This window comes from Nipponia nippon, unplaced genomic scaffold, assembly GCF_047370975.1.
Source record: "Nipponia nippon isolate SJK-2023a ecotype South Korea unplaced genomic scaffold, ASM4737097v1 scaffold_36, whole genome shotgun sequence".
Taxonomy (NCBI): domain Eukaryota; kingdom Metazoa; phylum Chordata; class Aves; order Pelecaniformes; family Threskiornithidae; genus Nipponia; species Nipponia nippon.
The window spans coordinates 3,226,008-3,252,496 of record NW_028262354.1 but is presented as its reverse complement, the minus strand read 5'-3'; the positions used below and the strand labels follow the sequence as shown (position 1 = coordinate 3,252,496).

The window sequence follows — 26,489 nt, the reverse complement described above, 5'->3', positions numbered from 1 at the left end:
TATTGCAAATAACATTTCCGTTTCAGAAAAGGTTTCCTTTTTCTTTTGTAGCTCCATTTTAGTTATTTTGATAATCGCTACGACAGTATAGCTTTGCATCCCTGATTTGGAGCCTCTAGCAGTACCTCAGAACAGTTGCTAAGTGATGCTGGGAATGCCTAAGACCAAACCTCGTAATGACTGCTTTATTCAGAGCTGGGAAACTCTTCTTCTGTAGCCTCAAGCAAAACCGAAACAGAACTAGCTGCGACTGTATACACAGAAAATTGCAGTGGTGCTGTCAGAGGGTTGCTGCTTAAGGAAAAGACCTCTCTGAAACGGTGAACTTTGTCATTTGCATCATATTAAGGAAAAAAAAAGCTAATGTGAAATTTAGGACTTGAAGAAACCATATTATACATCACTTTCCCTACTGGCTTAAGTGTCACTTCATGCCGTACTTGATTACTGTAGATGTTTGCGGGAATCATTTTCGCGTTTTATCCCCTTCTGTCTTAATTGCCACGGTTAGTGAGACCACATAACACAGATACCCTGCGAAAGACAAAAGGGTGGCTCGTCCTCTTTCTTGCTTACGTCCGATGTGTGAAGGAGGTCTGATAGAATCATAGAATCGTCAAGGTTGGAAAAGACCCTTAAGGTCATCGAGTCCAACCGTTAACCTATCACTGCCAGGTCCATCTATACCACGTCCTCGAGCACCACATCTGTCCGTCTTCCAAATACCTCCAGGGATGGAGACTCAACCCCTGCCCCGGGCAGCCTGGGCCAGTGCTTGACCACCCTTTTGGGGAAGAAGTTTTTCCTAATACCCAACCCAACCCTGCCCTGGCGCAGCTTGAGGCCGTTCCCTCTCGTCCTATCACTCGTTACTGGGGAGAAGAGACCGACCCCCCCGGCTCCAGCCTCCTTTCAGGCCGTTGCAGAGAGCGATAAGGTCTCCCCTCAGCCTCCTTTTCTCCAGGCTAAACAACCCCAGCTCCCCCAGCCGCTCCTCATAAGACTTGTGCTCCAGCCCCTGCCCCAGCCTCGCTGCCCTGCTCTGGACACACAGCTTCTCCTCCCTCCCTCCAACACTTGCCTACACCTTCCCTTGAAATGTAAATCATTTGCCCCAAACCACCTGTGACTGGTGTTTCACAGACCACGAGCCAAGCAAACAGCCAGCTGCCAGTAAGGGATAATACCTCCTCACGTTCCTCACTCTCATCTTCCTCCTTTTCTCCTGATACTCCCGTTCCGATGCCTCCTGCCACCTCCCTGCTCTGACTACGTATGTATGGAAGGGTTTTTCTCTTTGCTTCATTTTGGCATTTGGGGATTTTATGTTTTGCTGCTTTATTTTAAGGGCAGTTGGAAGTGGATTTTTTTTACAAGTTCATATGACTATTTCATGTTACTAAAACTACTCGGGGAAGGGGGGAGTCAGGAGAAAGCAATAAAGCCGTGAGATTGCTTCTGCTGCAGCGATGGAAAGAAAAACTCAAAGTGGTAGGTCACCCAAAGGGTTAAATTTGGCTCCGAGGAGTGAAGAATTGGTTGTGGTAGCTCGTGCAGTTCTGGGAATTTCCTGAGGATTTCCATTACGGTGAACGATCTGACTTGGGTTTTTATGAGGAACAACCTAATTAAGGGAAAAAGCAGAGGTGTTTTAAGCTGAAACCTGCTCGTGAAGGCTCTGAATCACTCTCCCTCGTACGGTACGTTGGGCTGGTTCCGTGCCATGTATCGCTCCCAGTAAGCGTGTTCCCCGCAATGGAAACCAGCTGGGCGTACGGCGAGGCTGGCTCGCAGCTCGGCGTTCATCTCGTTCACAAGGGGCTCCTAATGCCCCGCGTCGTGCGCGCGCAGTGTGTCAGAAAACCGAAAACTGCATCTAGTAAAAAGCCCCAGCGAAGTCAAAAGGCTGCCTTTTTTCTTTTTTTGGAAGATCAGTGTCAAGTTGCGTGTTGTGTTCGTTGTGTTTTGGTTTTTTGCTGAATTGTGATTCTGAAACTATTACCATGAAAGACTTGGACGTTTTTGTGCGCTTCAGGAAATAGCACAGATGGAGGAGAAAACTCGGGTGCATCAAAGATTGTTTATTTATTAAAGCAGATGCGATTTAGGTGCGTGATGGAGAGAATCGGAGCAGTTAAAACGAGTAGTCGGAGACCAGCGTCGGGGAATGCCTTCTGAAATTGTTCTGTGTGATCCGGAGGGGATATTCATGGTATTTTATTTCAAGGTATCCCATATGGAAAATAGGCTTCCTTTCCATCGACTTTTGAGTGTAAACCTTGCCTGGTTGAGTTAACTGACAGATTCTTTCTATGATATTAGCCGGTGCTAGATATTTTTAGAGATTGCCTGCATCCGAGTTGTGTTAGACACGTGCGTGTTTCGGTGAACAGGACTCTGGTGAAGGTCTGTGTTTCCCAGAAGATGAAGTTTAGATAGAAGTTACACGCTGTAGGCTTGTTGTTTAATACCAACAGGGCGTAAACTTCACGACAGAGCGTCGTGCGGCTCTAACATCTTAAGATTTTTGTAGGACGCTGTTACCTGTTCATCTGAGGTTCACGGTGGTCCTTAGTAAGCTTCCGCCGCTTCACACCACGAGTTGTTTCAAACAACCGATAGCTTATCATCAGCTGGTCTTGGCGTGCTGCTCACGGTGCCTGGAAGGAAAGGGCAAGAAAACCATCGGCCATTCATAGAATCATGGAATCGTTAAGGTGGGAAAAGACCCTCAAGATCATCGAGTCCAACCGTTAACCCAGTGCTGCCAAGGCCACCACTGAACCATGTCCCCAAGCACCACATCTCCTCGGCTTTTAAATCCCCCCAGGGGTGGGGACTCAGCCCCTGCCCTGGGCAGCCTGGGCCAGGGCCTGACAGCCCTTTGGGGAAGGAATTTTCCCTAATACCCAACCCAACCCTGCCCTGGCGCAGCTTGAGGCCGTTCCCTCTCGTCCCAGCGCTTGTTCCTGGGGAGAAGAGACCGACCCCCCCGGCTCCAGCCTCCTTTCAGGCCGTTGCAGAGAGCGATGAGGGCTCCCCTCAGCCTCCTCCTCTCCAGGCTGAGCCCCCCCAGCTCCCCCAGCCGCTTCTCCCCAGCCTTGGGCTCCAGCCCCTGCAGCTGAGGAGTCTTTACTGCCTTCGTTCCACCTACAAATCGAAGGGCGGGTTTGCGGCACCAGTCGTGCTCCGGGGCGATGCCTCTGCCTCTCCGCGCCTGCTTCGGGCCGCTGCTGCGCCTCCTGCCCCGGGGGCGACGGCCGCGGCCCCGGGCCCTGCCCTCCCTCGGGGCGGCGGCGGGCGGCGGCGCCCCCTGCCGGCCGCGGGAGCGGGGAGGCCCCGCGCCGCCCGGCCCCGTCCCGGGCGCTGCCCGCGGCGTGGGGGAGGCGGGGGCCGCGCCGGGGCCGGCGGGAGCGCGGGCGGGAAACCTCCCGGCGGGCAGCTGCCGCCCCCGCGGGGGAAGCGAGCGCTCGGTCCGTGAAAGACGGCCCTCGGGGTGTGGGCACCGGCTGTCGCCGAGCACAGTTGCAAACGGCTTTGCCGTCCAAGCGCCCTCCGCATTCCTCTCGCCTTTTTTTCTTTTTTTTTTTGCTCTTACAGCCTATTCCTGCTTTGAACAATTATTCCTGCTGTATAACTCTTTTTTTTTTTTTTTTTTTTCCTCTCCCTGCGGTGCCAGGGTATTTGTGTTAATCTACGCTTTGTGAAATCAATGCATCTCGTAGTTTCTTAGTAGAAAAATTCATTATGGAATAAAAGAACAGTTGACTGCTCTTTCTCATTTTAAGCAACCGTGTGCACAGCTCCGCTGCGGCTTCCTTTTTACCTGCGCGCTGCGGGAACAGGCGGTACAGAAGCCCTCTTTCAGAGCCCCCCGGCACCATCTCTCCATCGGGATGCCATGCAGGAAAGTCAGAAAATCTTCACCAGGAATATGATTTGCAACTTGGGACAATGTCCAGCAGCCTTATGATTGTGCCCGTGTTGAGAAGAATTAAAGAAAAAGAAAATTATTCCTCTGCTGTGTCAAGAAGTTAGAATATTGGGAAGAGTGATGCTGATTATTTCCTCTGTCGGTCGAACGCGTCTTAGATGTTACACCATGAGCTCCTAACACCTCTAATAAAAAAAAAAAATCCAAACTTTGAGGCAAGACAGGATCTCAAAGGAGATTTTCCTAAAGATTTCAGGTGAATCAGCTTGGTGCGTTCCTGGATTCTCCCATTGCCTCACCCCTGAGGATCTCTGTTCGTGCATCAAAGCAAACGGCCACGTGCATGGGTGATGATTTGGGGCCTTCATTTAGAGCATAACGTCGGTGGCCCGCTCTCTCATTTCTTTGGAGTCTGTTGGTAAGGAAAGAGATCAGAACTGAACAGGCAGCACTGAGGTAATTTATCACAAACCATATTTCGAAGGGAAAGAATGAAAGTGTTTTTAAGTACGCATTCTAGCTTTTACCTTCTAGAGCTTTTCATGATGCGCATATTCTCGTTCCGCACTGCCACAGGCATTTTTGCCTACCTAGGTTTTTATACCAGTGTCTGAATTTTTAATATCTCAGCACTTTCGTAATTGCAATATGCAGCTTTTTCTATGAAATGGTGACAAATCCCACAACCTTTGCTTTCAAGAGTAATTGGGATTCTCTAAAAGTTCAAGTTTTAGGGAAATACAACAAGTTACAGTAAGAAAATACGTGTAAGTAAGAACAGGAATAGGTCTTTCCTCACGTTATCAGATGCCGTGACCAGTTTTGTCCCTTAACCTTTCAATAGTTGTGAGATTTCTGGAGCTTTTTAAAAATTGGCTTTAACTGAAGTAATGGTAATTGCGATTGCCGCTGCCTGATGACATCTTGCAGTGATAAGCCAATATCTAATGATTTTTTTTGTAATACCAAGCCCTGTGCATTCAGAACGTATAGTGAAACATGTTTTGCAGGTGCCTAAAATCCAATAATGCATTATACTCGTTTGTGTGTGGATAATCATCTCTCTCATTGGTTTAGACCCTGGGGTTTTTACGTATTTGACATGGCTGACTGAAGCAGAAATATTTTTTGTGTGTGTGTGACAGGATCTTAAAAAGGAAAAGTTAACATAGCAAGAGACAAATCTAAAGAAATATTTCAGAATTTTTTTTTTTCCTAGCTTTTCAGCTGTCTGCAGGTTATAGTGTCTTACATGAAGCAGTTCTGCCTGAGGAGTGAGAGAGAAATGCTTTTACAAAGCGAGGTGGATTGAAAACCAGCTGGCCTGGCAGGCGCGGCGGGCTGCGCTCAGCAGCACGAAGCCCAGCTGGAGGCCGGTCTCCCGCAGCGTACCCCAGGGATCCATACGGGGTCCCTCTTCGCTGGTGGGACACAGTGCGCCCTCAGCCAGCTCGCAGATGGTGCAGCTGGGAGGAGTGGTGGCTACAGAGGATGATCCTGCTGCTCCGAGGGACCGTCCCTGGCTGGCGGAATGGGCTGGGAAGACTCTCAGTGTCTTGGGATGCATCAGGAAGAGCATCGCCAGCAGGTCGAGGGTGGTGATTGTTCCCCTCTGCTCAGCCCTGCTGAGACCACATCTGGAGTGCTGTGTCCAGTTCTGGGCTCCCCAGTACAAGAAGGACATGGACATACTGCAGCGAGCCCAGTGAAAAGCCACAACGACTAAGGGATTGGAGCATCTGCCTTACAGAGAGAGACTGGGAGAGCTGGGATCGCTCAGCCTGGAGAAGAGAATGCGCCGGGGAGATCTTACCGACGTGTAGATGTGCCTGATGGGAAGGAGTAAAGAAGAAGGAGCCGCGCTGTTCTCAGTGGTGCCCGGTGACAGGACAGGAGGCAACGGGCACACGCTGAAGTACAGGAAATTCTGTTCGTACAGAAGAAACAAGTGTCTTACTGTAGGGGTGATGGAACTGTGGGCTGTGGAGTCTCCATCGTTGGAGATGTTGAAAACCCAGCTGAACGTGGTGGCCCTGAGCAGCCTGCCGTAGTTGCCCCTGGTTTGAGCAGAGTCCTTGGTCTAGGTTATCTGCAGAGGTCCTGTCCAAACTCAGCTGTTCTGTGAAAATCAAGGAATCGTTTGAAAGTAGGAATATGGGGGGTTGTTTTCTTTTTTTTACATAAAAGCTAATATTCTCATGATATTAAGTGGCTTTTTCTCATGGCTTGTTTACTGTCCTACCTATGCCGTTAGTCTGTGAGAAACTCCTGCTTGATGGTCCGTTTCCGTCCTCCTCCACCTACGTGCATCACAGCAAGCAAGCATTCCTAAAGCTAAGAAAGAGTAATCTTAGTTTGACTATTTAGCATCTACAGTGTGTCGTATTGGTGCTGCCAGACTGAAATGATTTTTTTTTTTTTTTTGTGCTTTTCTCTTCCCCGATCTGCTTTTCAGGCACTTTGCCAACACAGGACAAACCTTCCCAGAGGCAGTCAGAGAGCACAAACTGCAGCCCTTCCAGAAAGAGATCAACATCTGAGAGCACATCTTCTACAGGCAAGTAGTATCTGGTGGCCTTGTTTTCGGGACCACTGCTATACTAAGACTTACGCTACTACAGACACCTGAGACAGCAAAGCTATGGGAACTTTAACAGCAGCAATACGGTCATGGAGATACTGAGTTTTTCCACTTACGTTTTAGGATGCGAGCGCTGCAAATGGGGTTATAGAATAGGGAACTTGAGCTGGCACTCATAGAAGCAGCAGCATAGCTAGGGCAGAATGGAATTTGGTTCCTCACCAGGTTAAATTAGTCTTCGTGAAGCTCAGTGCTTTAATGCTAGCAAGACCTGTGACGCTGCAGTTAATCAGGGAATTAGATGAATAGATTCATTCCTGCATGGGGAAGAGCTTGACTTCTGTGCTGTTCTGAAGGCAGACAGTTTTCTGCCCTTGGGTAGATACCTGTTAGGATCGAGAGGGGGTGCGCCGTTGTGTTTTCTTCGTAGCACGTGAGAATCCCGCTAAGGTGATGGAGGATGACAAGCAGCTCATCCCAGTCGTCACTGATGATATAGTTGTGAATCACCCTAGGCAGGTCAAAAATGATAGTGGGAGACAGATGGAAGTAGGGAAAGCCGTGGGAGCTCTGGTAGCGTTCTCATCAGTTCTGTCAAATGAGGACCAAGTCTCAGATGCACAAAATGAGCAAATGTATGCCACAGGATATTGATACGCTGGCTTTCTCAGCCGCGGGGTGACGTACTGTGCAGGTTGCTGCTTGAGGAAGTCCATCTTTGCTCACTTCACCATGCTTCTGGTGTGGTTCGAGCTTGCCTTTGTGAGGAGGTCAGACTTGTGCAGTCACACGGTGTGTGAATGCATGCGTGTGGCTGGCTGTCACATTTTCACACCTGAAAACCTGTCAAATCCATTGACCAAATTGTCAGAGGGAAGATCCGAAAACGTTCATTTCCTGCATACGCCCGGCGAGTTGACAGCCACGTAGTAAAAACACACCCTGTTTGCAGTCCCTCCGAGGAAGATGGGAGGTGAGCTTACCTATGATTGGACACAGAAACATCTGGTAACGTTGCCCAATTTTGTAAGAAGCCCCGTTGTAGAAAGAACTCCTGTGAGCAGAATTCAAACGTTCTTGGGCACCAAAGCTGATTGCAGAGCTGTAGTAAACATCCTTCGGATCGGTACTTACAGAACTAGTTACGATTTCCCTATAGGAAGAATGTGCCAAAAGTGCTATTTCCTCCTCCCTTTAAACACCTATTTGCAACAGATGCTTTATTCAGCATATGCTAAAGAAAGTAATCTGCAGTGAAGAAGTGTTCTCTCTTTTTCCTCTCTGTCTTGTTAACTTTCTTTTACTTACTCATTTTAAAGGGGCAACTGCAATCGGTGTCAGCCTGTGTATAGGAAGGTGTTAAAAATTCAGGCATATTTTGTGCAGGAGAGCATAAGAATGAAATGAATCACAAGTTTATCAACTTCAAAGTCATTGAACTGATGATGCAGCTGAAAAGACCAGTCTTTGTTATATTTTCCATAGATCTGGAATGCATGTGGGATTTCAGCGCGTTTGTCAGGGAGCTGCTTTGTTACGAAGGGCTGCAAGCGAGCCTGACCAGGCCTGCAGCTGTTTTGGGGATCGTCGCCTTCGGTTCTCCCATCCTTTTGGATCAGTTTCCAAACAGAAACCCTGGTTCAAGGACATCCATTAGACTTTGTGTCCAAATGTCTTGTGTTGTATAGTTTGGTTATCGTTGGATGGGGCAGCTGTTTACAGAGCTCGCTGTGCTAAACAGATGGCGTTTCTGCGAGGAACCCTCAGCTCCATCCCGATGTGTATTTAAAGACCATAAAAAAAACAAAGAACAATTTATCTCTATTATTTCATCTAAAATTGAAAGCTGAAAGTGTAAATCCTTCCAGTTCTTTCAGAGTTGTTCGGGTTGCTGGGTTTTCCAGGTGATTACAGTTAGGCTTACAGCAGCGGCCTGGCAAGTGTGCTTCTCCGTTCCCTGTAGGGAGAACGTTGTTCGTAGGAGGATTTTGAGAACTCGTTATGCTGATTCTTCCTCCTTTAAATTGTGCACTCTCTGAAGCACGTTTTCATTTGCACTTGCAAATGCATGACTTTGGAATCTTAATGAGGAATACAGTTCTCCAGAGTACCACGCTTGGACTACTGAGCACTAGGACTAGGAAATATTTATTTTAAACTGTTTGTGCTATGTCTTTGTCAGCTAATGCATGATCTCCCTCCTGTCAAATGGCAGAAACCCTTTTATAAAAACATTTTGTTGTCTTCCCTTTAACAGTTACCTTTACCCTAGCATGTGCTCTTCAGTCTACAGCCTAGGACCCGCTAGTTCAAGTAGATCCAATCTAAATAATTGGCCACAGTTAGAGTAACGTTTTGTAAATGCTAATGTGCAATTGTGATATATTTATGAGAAGACAGCATCCATTTTATTCCAGAAAGAACAGGGTTTCTTCTGATTAAATGTTATCACTAAGAACCAGCAGGGCAGCTTTGGGAAGCTCTTAGTTTGGAACAAATCCCTTTTTAATACAGCATCATCTATATGGTTGACCTGGAAATTCTCTTTTTCAAATACCAGTCTGCAGCTCTAAAGCATATAACAGTTTGTTTAAAAAGTGAGGTCTAACTTTACTTCCTGTGTAAATTAGCCTTTCTCTTTTGTCCAGATATGATTTACCTTTCTCCGAGCCTGTTCTTTATTGCAATCAGTTCTGTCATCATTATGTTGCTCTTTTTGATAAAGAAACTGCAAGAGCAGTGAAAAAGTTGTTTCAGTACTTCCAAACTACGAAAAATTAGTTTAAAAACGTTTCAGGTGCTGCTCATTTTTTTTATCAGTGTTTAATTTTTCTGCGCACAGAGGGTTTCTTACTTTTAGTGTTGAATAGAAAGAAACTTGAGAAGAGTTCTGGACTGTACCTACGTAGGGAATGAATGCTCTCATTGCTCTTTGCTATTAGAAGTGGGGGACTGCGTGTGAATAAAGGGAAAATAATTGTATGTTAAAACTGATGATATGAAATGTAGACTTTCCACTTACTTGCGTCGTGAGGTCCCTTTCCCATTAGAACTCGTGTTACAGAAATTGGTGTCTTGTCGTTGAACGTTCCGGGCAATTGTAGGATATACAAGGCTGCCAGCCTATCCGACTATCGTATTTTAATTCCAGCCTCATCTGATTGCATCTCAGGTCTGTTTCAGTATGTGTGTGCGTGTGTTTGTCTTGCAGTGATCGGAGTACCTTCGCGGGGAGCGAGGCTGGCAACGGCTGTTGATGATTCGGTGGATAGCTTGCTGCAGCGCATGGCACAACACGAAGGCCAGGCTACTTTGGACAAAACCTTAGAAGCAGTCATTGCAAATGTGTCTGTTCCACCCTCAGCTAGTCCTGCTCGAAACCACAACAGGGAGAGAGGTCTGGGGAAACAGGACAGCCTCATAGCTCCAGCAATTCCCAGCAGCTCCTGCAGCGATAGTATCTCGCTTCTGTCAGACAGACTACCAAACACCTATTCCCCACATCATCTCAAGAGAAGTGTGGTTGAAGCCATGCAGCGACAAGCTAGGAAAATGTGCAATTATAACAAGATCTTGGCAACAAAAAAAAATCTTGACCACGTCAATAAAATTCTGAAAGCCAAAAAGCTGCAAAGGCAGTCACGGACAGGGAATAATTTTGTGAAGCGCAGGCCAGGTAGGCCCCGCAAATACCCGATGCAGGCTGTCGTTTCAATGCAGGCTTTCCAGGCGGCTCGACTGGTCAGTCAGGAGTTAGATAAAAGAGAAGAAAGCAGCAGTCCCTTACACCTCGGACCTGATACCATCACAGATGTGATTGAAGCTGTAGTGCAAAGTGTGAACTTGAATACAGATCACCGAAAGGGCTGGAAGAGAAAGAGGTGGCTTGCAGAGGAGCAGGCCAGGAAGCGACAAAAGTCTTTACCAGAAGATGAACAGGAGAGCAATAAGAGGTAATTCCCTTACAATTTTGTACCCTCGGTATAGTCGTTGTTGATTTTGTAACATTTCAGGCCACGAAGGAGTCCTGCTCTAATGAGCTCTGCTTGTTACATTGGTTTCTATCAAAGAGCTCAGTTTAGAGGGAGCCAACGTGTCAGTTTTAAGCATGCACGGGGTCTTCCTACGTTACTGAAGACACCCCAAAATGGGACGGAATCTCAGGTAATCTAAAACTGCTGGTGTTGTGCTTATGTCTCAAGTGAAGCAAGTTTTATGATTGTCCTGGTGAAGAATACTTTTAATGAGTTGGTAACAGGTTTACTGATGGGATATCGTAGCAAAGATTGTTCCTTCATCACGCGTGGAGTAAGGAACTGTAAGAGCCCCGCGCACCGTGGGAATCTTAGAGTGTGACTCAGATGCATTACAAACAAATACTTACAAGCAACACAGAATGTCAGGTGAGATCAGTTGATATACAGCAAATAAAGAGTAAAACCAAAGCAGCAAGGAGGAGTTCAGGTGTGCGGCTGTGCAGTCACGGGCTAGTGAAGGGCCACACCAGAAATCTGTCTCTGGTCTAATCTTCACATACTTATCCCCAAAGTCAGCAATGCAAACAGATCAAACTCCTCCAGAAGTCTTCCTTCGTGTGTTTTCAGAATAGTTCTGAAAAATAACCATCCGTTTGTGTTTCAGAAAGGAATACTGTACTATAGGCATTTAGATTCACAGAATGTTGCTGGGACCGCATGTTCGAAGGGTGCGTTGTATGGCTCTCCTGAAGATTAAGACAAGGTTTGCCACATAGTATTTTTACAGTACAAGAGCAGATAGCATAAGCCACCTTCTGAATTACTCAACTGAGGCTCCAGTGATAAACGTTAGCACTACAAACAACATTCTTTTTGTAATAATTAATAATAACATTAATAGAAAAAGATCGGACATTTCTTATGATTGTGCTTCACCACCGCTTGATCGTGATCATGGAATTGCATTTTTTTAAATAGCTGAGACCTCTCGTAGTTCAGAAACATGGACTTTTTTTTTTTCTGCTGACCAGATTATGGAGAGGAATATCATTATGTGGCGAGATAATCTTTATGGTAAGAAATATGGTAAGATAATCTTTAATCTTTACTTTTCCTTCCAGTTTTTCTGAGACAGTAGCTGAACCTCCGAGTCCGCACGATGCCCTTGGGAAACCGCATGAATCTGAGAACACTGAACAGCCTTTGCCTTCTCTAGCCCAGCGTGAGAAAAAAGCGCCTCGACCTCCAAAGAAGAAGTACCAGAAGGCCGGGCTCTACTCTGATGTGTACAAAACAACAGAGTAAGTAATCCCAGTGAAAAGCTGCTGTCTGATATTCCAGTGGAAACTATCTCCTTTCAACTAGAGCCATAAAGAGCTGCTACTAATGAGTAGCTGAAGTAAAACCATCAACTTAATTCAAGCCTGTGAAAAATTACATGCATGATAATTATCAGAGCCTGACCCAGTGAAGACCTAAAATGTAACCCCAGTCAGAAAGCAGCCTCCACCAGTCTGAAAGTGTTTCTGAGTATCGACCTTGAAGAAGGCAAGAGAGCTTCGCTCGACAGTCTTAACGAGCACGGCAGTAAAAGTGCTGGGAGAGCTTGAGGTGTTCAGGTACTGAGGGCAGTGTCTACATAAAAGGGGCCCTGAGTTTTCTGTGTTTGTTGACTGAATGATGACGATTGGTCATCTCTTGCGTGAAAGAATTTCAGATACGCACCCTGTTCATTTCACAGTTAAGTGAGGTTCATCTCCTTCACTTTCTATGAGATGTTTAGGGCAAAAATGCAGCATTATTTTATTTTTTTCACTGGTTGGCTCAAAACCTAGTGTCCATTGGAAAGCGGACATCTCCTGTTTCTGATAACCAGCCCACTTCTGCTTCCATTCGTAGTTACGCAGTTTTCTGCAGCCATTTGAACAAACGTGTTGAAGTCAAGAATTTGCACTTGTCTTATAATATGATCTGGCAGATTAAAAAGAGAGAAAACTGGGCACCTTCTCATTATGTTGTAGACCGCATAAAAATGTTACGGAGACCGCTGGGAGACCGCTAGTATAGCGTATCAGCTGCTCCTGGTGTCTTCTCTTTCCATAATAGAATGAAGGCATCGATGAAAGGATCAAGGCTCTAAGGAAGAAACAAAGATATAGGTCTGACCAAAGCGAGACTGCTTGCGTTGCTAATAGTTGGAAAGCAGATGTGCTAAAGTTTTCAGCATTTGGATGTTCTCTCACTGATATACACGGTCATGCAACGTTCAAATATTCTATCGTAAAAATTAGGTCTGTTGCCTTAGGAGGGGACCTGAGAGAATCTTCTCTTTTTCTTTATTATAAAATGTTAGTTACATTGCCAGACCCAGTCAGCCAAGGGTGGACCTTTATTTCATAGGCAGTAAGCAAACATGTCATTTGAAAAATTGTATGAATACAGAAGGGGAAAGTCAAGGTGTTGTAGGCATTGTGGATGATGATGGAATCGCGTTCACCACCCTGGAGAAGGCCATGACAAAGCTGAGCTCTACTCACGACCCTCCCTCTCCCATCACAGTTTGTGTTGCAGCTCCCTGGAAGCTTAAAGAGGTCTGACTTGGCCTCCCCCTCTGCCTCTTGCTCCACGTGCAGAGTTCTTCCCTTGCACTGATACCGATGTTCGTGATGAGCTGCTTAAGAACACTGAGGAAACCTTACCTTCCCAAGGAAGCAAACGCTGCCTACGCGATCTGAACTGCCTCTCTGCATGGTTGTTTGAACGCTGACACTGAAACAAGGCATGGAAACGCCTAACTGGGCAAGGACACAACTGTGGCCGCCTTGATTTAGGTGTCTTGTCTTACGGCAAGGTGCAGCTTGAAGGGCTGATCCCACCATTCCTTCATGCTGGCCCTGGGTCTCTTCTTTACTAAATTGGTTCAGCAAACTACGTCAGCAGAACAATAGTAACTTTTTTATAATTAAATTTTCTGCTGATGTAACTTGCTGTTCCCGTTCTGCTGCGCAGTCAGACATAAGTCAGCGCAAGAGGAGAGCAGAAGTTCGTGTTGTTATCCTGTTATCTATATAACTTCCTGCTGTAGCAGTATGAAAACATGGTCTTTGCTGAGAACAAAAATGCAGCTCTGTAATCGCACGGCACCCTCTAGTGATGGTACAGTTAAGCGTTATCACCGTCGCCGTGAAAACGGCCTCTGCATTCTCTGTTAGCGGGTGGTGTGCTCACCCTTTTTCTGTATTTCTGTTTGCGGTGTTCGATTGCAGACACTGCCTTAAAAACCAGTTTCCTACTCTGTTGGATCTTTCTTAAATACTTCCTACGCGTCGTTAGAACATAGGAAGTAGTGAAAGTTTTCCTGAGGTTTACTGGTGCAATTTACAGCCTCTCTCCAGATCAGTCACATCCGACTGCTGAACAACAGCACAGAAAATGTTTGTCGTGTCCTTGCCAGTTTTAGTCTACTGCTCAAAGAGAGAAGCCCGCGTTATTTCTCTGCAGCCCCTTGAATTGTGCAACTTGCCTCAACAGGATTTCGCTCCAGCCCACCTTGATCTAGAAACTTTATTAAAACACAGTGAAGAAAGCTCAGCCTTTGATTCCTTGCAAGTGCACTAAGAATAAAAGGAATGGTTTCTGGAGTCAGTCTCAGTTCTACCTCAATTTCCGAATGTAATTAATTAATTATAGACAGCTTTAGCTGATCTGACGTTAACCTCCACAAGTTTTCCAGAATCCTCAGCTCCCGCTGGAAGAATTACACAGATCTTTTGCTGAAGAGAAGTTCAGCGTCTGGTTGCACAAGACTGCAGCTTTGAGAACAAAGGAAGATTTTGTACAGGAGTCGTTATCTATTTACCCAGCAGTGGCTTTCCTAGAGGAGCGCAAAATCTAGTTCGCCGAAGAAATTTAATAATTAGTAAATTATTAATTAATCAAAATGTTGTATATCGTTTAGGGAAATAGAATATTTTAATATATGATTTGTATCAGTAATAACAAACACAAGTCCTCATTGCAAAAGTGTAATCTATAGAATTGGCTGTGATCAGCACTGAATTGCGTCTCGCCCGTCGCTGGGTGTCCACAGCCGGTGAAAGGCTGCGGTCGCGCAGATGGCGTCGTTCGGTGCAGGCCTGTTGCTCTTCTGGGACGCGGTGTTCCCACGCGATAGGCACGTTGCTCCTAGTGCCTCTGTTTTGCTGATGGTAGAGTTTGTGGCGCTGCAGGGTGACTCAGAGTAGGTAATTGAACATTTTAGAAGCAAACCTATTGAAAAATCAGCCAGCTGAATTAAAATGACGGTCTAAGATTGCAGTTCAGCAAATGCTTTAAGTTAGCATAAGCTAAGATGGCACTAAAAGAATCAGTTTTACTTTCTCCTCACCTTTGCGGTTTGTTCCTCTCCCTGTCCTGTCCCTTCCTTTGTCCCATCCTGTCCCACCCAGGCTGGGATAGCGATTCAGGTGAATTCTAGGCTTCCTGGTGCCGTTAACCCTGCAGTCATACCAACAGTTACGCCAGCAGAAGCCGGGGAGCATCAAAGCCAGCTTATACTGACTTAAAATGTTTGTCAGACTAGGGTCTCGGAGAGAAAATTGGGCTCCGCGCCTCAAAAATGTACTTGTGCATTCCATAGAGAACTAGGCCCAGCCAACATGGTAAGAGTGTAGGGAGAAGGCCCCAGAAGCTGGCGAGGGGCAGCAGACATGGAACAGCATCAGAAAGAAAGGAAGGAGAGGGATGGAGAGAAACGAAGGTACGGGAAGGAAGGCTGTGGGTCTGGTCTTTGTTCCATTCTTAATTCGCCTGAGACTTTAGACTGATGTTCTGAGACTAAGCCTGACATTCAGCCTTTGCAGAATGGTACAAAATGTTCTCATCTTCAGCAAAAAAAAAATCACTTCGCCGTCACTCTGTTATTGGGAGCTCGCAAAGAGAGGCTGGGTTAGTCTGTTGTTGGTAAGCGGACTGTTTACAAAATGGGTGTTTTAAATTTCTCCCCACAGAAACTGAACCAAACAACTTTAGCCAGCGGATTATAGAGAGGGGAAGCATTTCTTATGGAGCCAGGCTTATGTTTCAGTCTGTCAAGCGATCAGAAATGTACTCCTCCGCGTTACTGTTGAAAGTACGCTAACCTGAAACGCTAGAAGGTATCGTTTCTCTGTGATTATTGCTGAGGTCTCACCCTGTTCTAACTGGCTTGCTTGAAAAGGGGAGGGAGTGATCCTGGCTTTCTGGAGAGGTCTTTTGGTTTTCAGCCACAACAATCATTCTATCTGCTTATTGAGGGAAACATCTTAAAGAGCACGGTATGAAAACGAGCGGGTATTTGTCCTTGATAGCAGCGCAGAGTCGGCTGATCCGAGGAGACCGCAAGGACAGTCGGTTTTAGCCCTGGGAATTCCTGTGACCTGCGCCATCTGTAGCAAGGTGTAGCTAGCTAGTAAGTATTCCGGCTTCGTTAAAAAATGACACGAACAGAAGGCAATCCGAGCAGTAGCAAAGGAAGCCTGTTGTCAGTCCCGCAGCTCCGAGTGAGGCGAGTCGGACGGACCGGTCAGTGGTCCCCAGCGTCAGCCAAGAGTCGGGATTGCCAGAGCAGTCTGTGGTGACGAGGCAGGCCACGGTTAAGTGGGGAGGTGGATCTGCAGGTCAGGGTCAGGTCTAGTGATGGTAACTGGGGTCGGACACAGGCCACGGTTAAGTGGGGAGGTGGATCTGCAGGTCAGGGTCAGGTCTAGTGATGGTAACTGGGGTCGGACACAGGCCACGGTTAAGTGGGGAGGTGGATGTGCAGGTCAGGGTCAGGTCTAGTGATGGCAACTGGGGTCGGACGCAGGCCAGGGTTGCCAGGCAGGTCCAGGGCCAAGCCAGGAAGCCAGCGCGTGGCTCAGCCACCAGATCCACAGCTCCCATGGCTGAGCTGGAGGTGGGGGCACCCACAATTCCAGGCAGGGACCGAACGTCCAGGGCTGAGCGTAAACGGGTCTGCGGGGCCGTGGGCGGAGGAGGTGGGGGGAAGCCCCCCTGAGGCTGCCCGGGGTCGTAAAGGCGTGTTGGTGGCACTCGGGCCCTGACACTGCGAGGCTATCGGCATGCCTCGGCAAAGGGAGAGGTCTGCTCATAAAGATAGCAGCTAAACACGAAACCAAAGCCTTTATTGCCTGCCTAAAATAGCTCGTTATCTTCCTAGTGGGAATATGTGGGCCTGTTAATACAGACCTTTTCTTGATCGTGTAGAGAGGCCTTTTTTAATTCATGAGGCGCTTTTTTTGCACGGTATTTATGTTTATAAAACTGTGTGTGTTGTTTATACTTGATTATTTTAGTATATTCCCTTCTTCATGAATAATTATGCCTTATTTTGACATCTCAGCCTTTCCCTCTGAAGTCCCTAAAGCATGGATGGCCGCTGTTCAGCTTACTGTTTTGCCCTAACGATTTTTTACACGCCTCTAACAATACTTCAGCGCTGTGTTTGAAAGGAGAACAGAGTAGGTGCTTTCCCGTTTTCTTTGTGACGAGGTCTGAGACGGGTGCGTCTGCAGGGCCTGAAGAAATTCATGTTATATTTTGTGTTTTTCGATAATTGCCTTCTGCGTTTCCTTTCCGCGCTGGTTTCCTCCTTGCAGTTTATTTACCGTAATTTATTTTTCCGTTGGCTTCCTTTACGCTGAATACGTGGGTGTGAAAGGGTGCACGTTTGGCTTGAGTCACCTTTCTACTGAATGTTTTTCCTTTTTTCACTGCCTTTGGGTTAAGGATTTGCTTGCCTCTTGGAAATGGAGGTTCACACTTTGCCTTTTCAAAATACCTTTCCTTTTCCTCTTGATCAGAACTTGCTTTCCAGGTCTTGTAAGTAGTTAGTTTATGGCCTTTCTTTGCAAGTCTTAGCGATTCAGTGCAGCACAACACGAAAGGACAGAAGACGTGAGTTGGAGCTTGGGGGGGTTTTGGGGGGTTGTGCTTTTTGGTTTTTTAATCCCCTCTAGGATATCATTTTTGCCTGGTGGGCAAAGGAGCTGTCTCTTTGCCAAAGCAAAAGAAATTCATTCCTGCCATCAGTAAACAGGGTCATATTATTTAAAAAGCATAACCTTTATCGTTTGAGAGAATGTTGCTGCTTTTTGGTTGGGATGGCTCTGTGGCCACCTGTGTGCGTTAAGTATCGTAAGAACTAGAGCCCTGCCTTGTGGCTCTATTCAAAGGAGAGTTGTTTAACGAAGAGTATGTCCAGCATTTAGCTCAACAGAGCCCTCGTTTCAGCACTATGCCTTAGCTTTTATTTCACTAAAATTTAGTAACTTGTTATACTTGTGAAGTACCAGAAATCCAGGAAGTGTTAGAAGAGTATGTGAACCACAAGTTACTGCAATCCATCAGTTCTGTTTCTGTTCTTCAGTAATTATTTTCGGTTGTTGATATCTGTATCTCAAAATTCGTTTTTAACGTGCATTTTCCATTCACTGGTTAAACAATATCACTTTTTTTTATTGAGTCAGCTTTCAGGTGTGTGTCCGGTTATTAATAAGCCCCTTAAAAAAACTTCAGTACAAACTTTAATAGGCTTCAATATAATTTTAATCTTTGGTGTATTTAACATTTAGACGTCTCCTCTGGATGTTGCAGGGCTGCAGTACTAAATATAACCACATCAGTTTTTTTCTTCCCATGCTTTGCCAGTAGCCAAAAGGAAATGTTTATCAAGGACAGGTTACTGTGTTAGGTGGTTTGACACCTGCCTGACCCATACACCCATTCTTATTTCATATTCCTATTTTTTCCTTCTGTAAAGGGGGTATCTCGTTGCTTTTTAACTCTGCTTTCCGTTCTTCTCCTGCCTTTCTTGATGAACAGCCTTCCAAAGGAGCAGCACGTGAACGTTTGCTCTTAGCAAATCAGGAGAGCAGGCACTGTACGTGCGCAACGTCAAATAGCTAAGCAAGCAACATCGGATATGAGTTGTTGATCTTTTATTTTTGTGATCTTAGTTATTACTTATATACCACATACTAGGAATTTAAAGTTGATGGTGTCCCATTAGGCGTAGCCTCAATAGTAGTTACGGAGAAAAATCAAATCACGAGCTTTGAAATGGATGTGGTAAGTGTATTTGGCAAGCGACCTGGAAATCAATTGTTTTGGCCATTTCTGTTAGTATTCTCTTGCGTGATGTTGCAGGCGTTCGTGCCTTAATTAAAACAAAATGTGTTTTTTGCAAATGACAGGTGTTCCTCGTTCTGATTTTTTTTTTCTGTTGCTGTTGTCCGCAGTCCGAAGAGCCGCCTCATACAATTAAAGAAAGAAAAGCTCGAGTACACTCCTGGAGAGCATGAGCATGGATTGTTTCCAGCCCCTATTCACGTTGGTGGGTACTTCGTGTGTGTTTTAGCTGTTGGGAAACACGTATCACCCTTAGGTGACGTGGAGGTAGTGCGTTTGGACTTCACAATCTCTCTGCCTCTCTCCCTTTTTCCTTTTTTTATTTTGTCACCTTGCCAGGTTACTCATGTCTTTCAGCATATGAACTTTGCCGAAGGTCGTCTTCATCTGTCTGTGTTCTTCAGTGCAAAAGGTTTACTCAAGAGAGGCTCTTTTTTTGCTACGTGAACTTTCTTCTCATTTTTTGTTTACCATAAGAAAATACCAGTCTAGTTGAAAACCTGCTTTAACTGCCATTAATACTTCTGCTTAAATGCAGTACAATAGTCTCCCTTTTCAAACGAATATTCCAGTAGAATAACCAGAGACAATTCTGACCGTTTGTTAAATCTCAAAAACGAAGCATGCAATAATAAATTCCCCCCTGTCCCCATGCACTTAATGATGCCTGTCTTTAAGCACGGAGAAAAGTGAGGAAGAATGAAAAACTTGGCTATTATCTAAGTTTTTATTTCACCCCTGTTTTCAGGTCTCAGGTAGAACAGAAATCAGGTTTAGGGCTTCTCTTTGCCTTCTGCAGAAAGAAGCCATGACCTAAGGCTAGCATGAGCATTTAGAGCTCGTGGAGTTCCAGGATGCTCTTCACCAGTCCAGTCCCGTGGACTGGACAGCCTGGAGGGGATGGCCGTGAGCTCCCAGACTAATGTTTTTGCAGCTCATATCATTTCCCAGAACAGACCAAGACTGATTTATTTTTCAGGTAATTGTTTCAACTTTTAAAGTGCTGTGATAGTACTTCAGGTACTGTCATGCAAAGAGAGTTCGGGAAATTCCACATTGTTCGTTCCGTAGGGATATTTGTCCCATCAAATGCAAATGTTTAATTCGTTTGTCTTCTTTAACCGAACTTCTTTGCTCCATACACAACTTTGACTTTCACAGAGAGGTAATAGCAGGTGACGAGTTTGACAGATCTGTGTGAATCAGAAACTGCAAACCAGGTTTCAGAACCGAAGGTGTTAATTTAAATTCTCAAAAACGTGACCTTTCTCAATTCCTTTTTGAATTGGGTCATATAACTCCGTTGCATGACCAAACCATCTGTCGGGATGCTCAGGTTCAGGCTGCAGTGCCACAATCCTGTTCTCTTTTCTGTTCACGAGGCCCCGACCCCACGTTTGTTTGTGTTAGCAGACACAAACGAGCTCCTGCACTGGCGATAAAGCTGCTTCGATTGCTCTGTGTCGGGTAGCGGGACAGTGGTTTAACTGCAGAGCAGAATTACGAGGCTTAGGCCAGATGACTGCACTGGTGCCCACTTGACGAGGGCTGGAGGGACCTTCCGTGCGCCCCAGGCACGGTGCCAGGGCACCTGAAAGAGCCTTTTGTTTCGCCTGCTGAGGTCATAGAAGTGAAAGCAAATTCCCAGCAGATTTATCTCTTTCCTGGAACCTGCTGTGGATGAATAAAGCATTGAAAATGAAAAGTAATTGAGGAGTAAATTGTAAGGAAAACATTACAATTTCGGTTTTCCAGTGGTGAGGGTATGCGTGTGAAGTTACGTGAAACCACAGACTGTTGCGGGAGGAACGTAAAGGCGCTTGTTACCATTTAGAAAAGCTGGGAAAATCAGATGCGGGAGTGACACCTCATCCTTAGTCACTCTTCTCGCTGCCATTGTGTGACACAGTATTCCAACAAAATGATAAGAGGACGTTTTAATCCTGGCTAGAACTAACTTGGCGCTTGTGTCAGACCGCAGGTCTTAGTTACCGAAGTATGTAATGGGTCAGTTCCCTTCTTTGGGAAGAGCTTAGGGCTGACAGTAAATTTTAGCATAGAGACAAAATCTACAATGAAAGGAGTAACTCCTGTCTAAAATGAGTTTCAGTTATTGCTGAAAATACAGATCATCTTGAAGTTTTTCCGAAACATGTAGCAATGTGTTTGCCAAGTTCGAATTCATTCTTTAGTCTCTTCTGGTAAAGGTCGTAGGAACAGGCTTGGATACTAGTTTCAAAACTCATTCAGTTTCTTTGAGTACGGTATTGTGGTTTACCATCTTGCGTGAATTGTGCATGCAGATTTTTTTCTAATGCGTATTTGTTCTCTGTGCGAAATCGTTGTATTTATGCCTATGCAGAAAAGCTCAGGAGAAAGTCAACTCTGAGATTCCTGCCCCGAAGCTGCTGGTGTTTGCTGTAAGGCACAGAGCTGTGTCCCGTTTTGTCGGTTATTTGCTGTCGTCCCTTCGGCAGCTCGCGCTCGGTGACCCCTCCCGACTGAACACCTGCAGGGTTCCTGGCACGGCTTCGAAACGTTTAACTGTGGCTGTTGGAGTTCAATAGCGCCCGTAGGGTTCCGTCACCCGAGCAGAAGGCAGCTCCCCTCTGCCACCATCTCGTACCTTAGGCAGCAGCTTTCCTCCCCCTCGATAAGGGTTTAAACCTGACTACGACAACAGAGTAGAATGCAGAAGAGAGCATCGCGGAGGGCTCTTCCCTGGCCTTGCCACGAACAAACAAAATGTTCTGGGAGGATTCTGCTTTTCTGCCTTTTCGACTTTCAGCCGTCAAGAGGCCCTGTCAGAATTTGGCGGCGGGCCTAGGAGCAGCCCTTTTTCCTCTTGGGGATATGTGAATATGAGCGTGTGTGACTTACAAACCTTTTTGTTTCAGGAAAGTATCTCAGACAAAAGAGAATTGACTTCCAGCTGCCTTACGACATCCTCTGGCAGTGGAAACACAATCAGGTACAAGATAAAAAGTTACTGGTTGCCAAGATTATGATCAGAAGCCTTAGAAAGAAAATAGCAGGATTCTTACATGAAAGCTGTGTTCATGGATCCTGTATATTGATGAATATTCTTGTTGCTGCCACTGTATGAGGAAAAAAAGGATTTGCATATGTATTTAATGTGAATAATTTCCATTATTCCATCTCTTGCAAAATAGCAATCCTATGGGTTTCTGCTGAAAAAAGTCATTAATTTTGCTGCAGACTTTTATTTTGGTAGTGTGCCTGCTTTCTGCAATGATCTTGTTTTAGACATGCCTCAGGAGAATTCAGATGTACTGCCAACAGCGCTGAGAAATTTCAGGCCTTATTTTTCTTGGATCAATCCCAGCAGAGTGGAATTTATTTTTCACTTGCAAGCTGACATTTTCATACTGAGGAAAGAAGAGAAACTGTTTAACAGTCGCATTCTTTTTAAAGAGCTTTAAATATGTGCAAACCTAAAAATAGGAATATTTTTTTTCCCTGAGAAGTTTCCACCAAGTGATTTAACACGGGATTTAAGGCTGGAGGGTAAATCTGTCCCCAGCTCTGCTGCAAGAAGGCGCTCTCAGACATGTAACTTCAGCGTGTAAATGAGCAAGAGAAATTCCCAGGTGGTTGTAGCTCCAACTACTCTTTGTAATACCACCAAAATCTAACCTTAAAGTAACGATCGCTGTTGACGTTTCAGCCGAGGACAGTTTCTTGCCATGTAGTGAAGATTACTTACGTTTGCCTATCTTATCTATTCAACATTACATAAATAATAAATGTGTGTGATCTATTCCCTTGACATTTTCCGTATCTACCTAGAATATTGAAAACCCTTACAGAGTAGGTTTGTTTGCACAGCGGTTGTATAGTTTGTACAGTGCCTATCTGCCATATATGTTACTGAACGCAGTAAACGTGTGTGAAATATGTAATAATTTGAAATTATTCCTTAAAGCTTGTTTGAAAGGATGCAATATATATGAAGTTATGAAATGTGATCTAAGCATCCCTTTTCCCTCTGGTCATCTCCATCTGCAGAGGAAGTTTCTCTAATTAGAAGATGAATCGGCATTTCTCTTGGCTCCTACCTGTAGTCACAGTTTTGATAAGCACATTAATTTTTCTTTTTCACTTTTTTAAGTGTCAGCACATGGTAATTCCACCAAAGATGCTTTCTCCAAAGTAGATGTGAATGATTATTCTTCTTTTCACTATCGAAACGAACAGCATTGTTCAGAGTAGTCTGTCCTCGTGATATCAGTTATCCATATTGCTCTGTTCAGATAGTATGGGAAGAATAAACAATATGTTAGAAAAACTGCTCATTAAGCCTAAGTTCTACTTATTCGGGTACTTTTTTTGACCTATTTGCTAATGTAGTCTGAGCCTAAAGAAGAGAATGCAGATGTATTTTCTAGTAACCATTACAAAACTCTTACTTATGTACAGAACATAATTTTCCTGATTCTTTTGAATAACAGATGCACTTAGTGCAATGTATTAAAATTTTCTTTCTCTTCCTTCTAGTTGTATAAAAAGCCAGATGTCCCACTTTATAAAAAAATCCGTTCTAGTAAGTACAATCTTATTACTAAAATGTGTTAACTGTGGAATTTTCACATGATGCTTCTTTCTGTCATGCTCTTCACCCTACCAAAGACAATTCCACCTTCTTTTTTTGCTTTATGTGATTGGAATGAAAATATTGTAGATAAATTGTTCTATTTTTTTCACCTGGAAAGAATTCTTTTCCCTGTTTGGGTTTGGTTTTTTGTTTTGTTGTTTTTTTTTTTCTCCAGATGTGTATGTGGATGTCAAGCCTCTCTCTGGCTATGAGGCCACAACCTGCAATTGTAAGAAACCAGATGATGACAACGGAAAGGGCTGTGTGGAGGACTGTCTTAACAGGTTAGGAAGTGACTATGATAAGATAATTTCAATAAACGTACTATTTCACATTATCTAATAATATCTTAAGCGTCGTGCTGGATGCAACCCCAGTAATAAAAGTATGGTTACAGAGCATACAGAGTAACTTTCTGCTGCACGTGTGCTTCTCCACCTCTTTCTCAGAGGAAGAACCCATTAAAAACTCCGTTTTGCTCTTTGAATAACAGTGAGAGCCAGGCTGTCAATCTTTGTGTGAATTATACCTTGAAAGCAAGAAGCATTTTAGTTGTTTAATGTTCAACAGAGGAATCCCCCCCCCCCCCCCCCCCCAGTATGATATATCTAAAAGTATGCTATTCACCTTCCTTTAACTTCTCTGGTTTTTTGTTTTAGGATGATCTTTGCGGAGTGTTCACCAAACACCTGCCCTTGCGGTGAACAGTGTTGTAATCAGCGGATACAGAGGCATGAATGGGTGCAGTGCCTGGAAAGGTTCCGGGCTGAGGAGAAAGGATGGGGTATTCGTACCAAAGAACCCCTGAAAGCAGGACAGTTTATCATTGAATATCTGGGAGAAGTTGTTAGTGAGCAAGAATTCAGGTAGAAATATTTATTTGCTGCTTTAGCGTGGAAGGCTCAATAAATGCTTTAGCATCTATTATCATTGCTGGGAAATCCTTAGACAGAAACGAAGGGGAGAGTAAGGGGAAAAAAAGAATGCTTTTCTGGTCATCAGCTGCCAGAAGGAAGGCTTAGAATTCAGCTTTTTTGATCAACCAAGTTTTTCTCAATCAAGCAGAGAGGAACGGTCAGTGTTTGGAATGCATCACCTGCCACACCTGCTCTGTACGTGCCAAATGCCAGGGGTGAATGGGAATCTGGTATCATGACGAGCGCTGTGCACGATTTGAACTGTGCACGGTGGAACTGAGGGGCAGAATGGGGCAGGAAGGGAAACGAGCTTTTGCAGATAGGTATGAAGAAAAAAGGACACGTTGGGAGCATTAGTAACCAATGAAAGAAAGAAATTGTGGTCTTGTTAACTACATAGCATCGTAGGATAATTGAGATTGGAGGGACATGCTTGCTACTCTTAAAGCTCCGTCGGAAGACAAATGCAATCTTCTCATACAGAGATAACTGCTAACACAACTGACTCTCTTGTGACTGTTGCTCTCTTGCTAAAAAGAAGTAGCTGTAATCCATGGATGTAATTGCAGAAATCGTGTCCAGTCCCAGATAATGAAAGGGAGAGGCTGATTGTTGTACACATGCATACATATACACACCGAAGAATGTATACTTGCATTTTCTCTTCCATACACAGGTTATCAACATGAAATGTATACAAATAATCTGCAGAACCCAAAAGGGAGCATTCCAGAAGAGCAAATTTCTAAATTCTAATCCAAGCTCTGTCAATGGCCTTGACTTATAAAAATAGGTATAATAATGGTTTTCCTCCGTCTCTAGGTGTACGGTTCTATAAAATACAAAAGATTATAATTGCTTTTTCTTCAAAACCCTCTCTCAGAATTCTTGAATGCGCTATTACTATGTTACTCCCTGTTTGCTTTGCAGCAACAAACAGAATCACAAATAACTTTCCTGTGTTGCTTCCTAGGAACCGGATGATTGAACAGTACCATAATCACAGTGATCATTACTGCCTGAATTTAGACAGTGGAATGGTGATAGATAGTTATCGTATGGGCAATGAGGCTCGTTTTATCAACCACAGCTGTAATCCTAACTGTGAGATGCAGAAATGGTAAGAAAAATATATTCTGTTTACTGGAAGACTGGTATAGCAGTGACTAAGATATAGATACCCAGATCGTCTAAGAGAATCTGATCTAAAAATAGGGAGGGGAATCAAGCTGAACAGTGTAAATAATATTTACTATCATGCTTGCATTGCACGAGAGAAGTAATGTAAAGTTTTCAAGCTTTGGACGTTTTGGAGACAGGATCCAAGTTTTCTGGCAAGGCAAATGCAACATTGTTGTTTGTCATCCTGTTAACCTGCTACAAATTTTGAAGCCTAGGTAATGCCATAAAATAATCTGTGTGTATATATTCTTTCCTTCTAGCAATTCAAATATTTTTTTTTTAAAGCAGGCAAACAAGGGAAGTAGTCTGATTGCAGCACACCCTCTGTCATATCAGTACTGTGTTATCAGAAGAAATCCAGTGCCAGACTAGTAGGAAGCACTTCTGAGAAATTTGTAATGAATAACTTACAGTGAAATAGCAGATGGTCATAATAGGAATCAGCTGCGGTGGCGGTACAGCAGAGTAGCTTGTGATTCTCCGATAATTCTAGTGGATTTAAGCAATAGTAATCAAGTTTTAAATTTTAAAATGCAACACAAAAAGTAAGTAAAAGAACTGGAGAGGCAATTACGTTTAGTGCATGTTGTGAAATGAGGTATGATGTTCAGGGTAAGCTTTTGATTTAGGGTGAGGGCCTGAATCTTGGCGGTTGTTAAGTAGATCTGCCGCGATAGTCAATATAGTTTGTAGCTTCTCTAATTGAAGCACAACTTCCTACTCGTTGTAAATATGGCATTCACTTTTTTGGCTTTCAGAGCAAGAGATAAACAAGAGAACAGTACAAAGAAGGAACAGGCGTAATCCAGGGCACAGCAGAAGTGTTGTTTCTGTCTCTAACACTTCCACTATGTGGACAAAGACAACTTTCTTTTTAATTATTGGGAATATTTTACTGTATTTTCCCTGCAGGTCTGTTAATGGTGTTTACCGGATTGGATTGTATGCGCTTAAAGACATGCCTGCTGGTACTGAATTGACTTATGACTACAATTTTCATTCCTTTAATGTTGAAAAGCAGGTAAGGATCCCAATGCAAGACCTTGAAAAAACTCACCAAGGACAAACAGTTCTGTAAAGCTGAAGGTCGATTAACAAAAGCGATTCTGTAGTA

At 44.6% G+C, this 26,489-nt stretch overlaps 1 protein-coding gene across 16 annotated transcripts in view; it reads left to right on the top strand.

The window, feature by feature from the left end:
• Nucleotides 1-26,489, top strand: part of ASH1L (ASH1 like histone lysine methyltransferase) — a 65,224-nt gene that overhangs the window by 22,735 nt on the left and 16,000 nt on the right. For all 16 annotated transcript variants that reach the window (XM_087772601.1, XM_087772586.1, XM_087772584.1 and 13 more), the window contains 10 exons: nt 6,390-6,491; nt 9,727-10,468; nt 11,614-11,793; nt 18,772-18,866; nt 21,559-21,632; nt 23,180-23,225; nt 23,452-23,560; nt 23,936-24,142; nt 25,167-25,313; nt 26,288-26,396. In XM_087772601.1, coding sequence (XP_087628727.1) covers nt 6,390-6,491; nt 9,727-10,468; nt 11,614-11,793; nt 18,772-18,866; nt 21,559-21,632; nt 23,180-23,225; nt 23,452-23,560; nt 23,936-24,142; nt 25,167-25,313; nt 26,288-26,396 — 1,811 coding nt within the window. The remainder of the gene's footprint in view (nt 1-6,389; nt 6,492-9,726; nt 10,469-11,613; nt 11,794-18,771; nt 18,867-21,558; nt 21,633-23,179; nt 23,226-23,451; nt 23,561-23,935; nt 24,143-25,166; nt 25,314-26,287; nt 26,397-26,489) is intronic.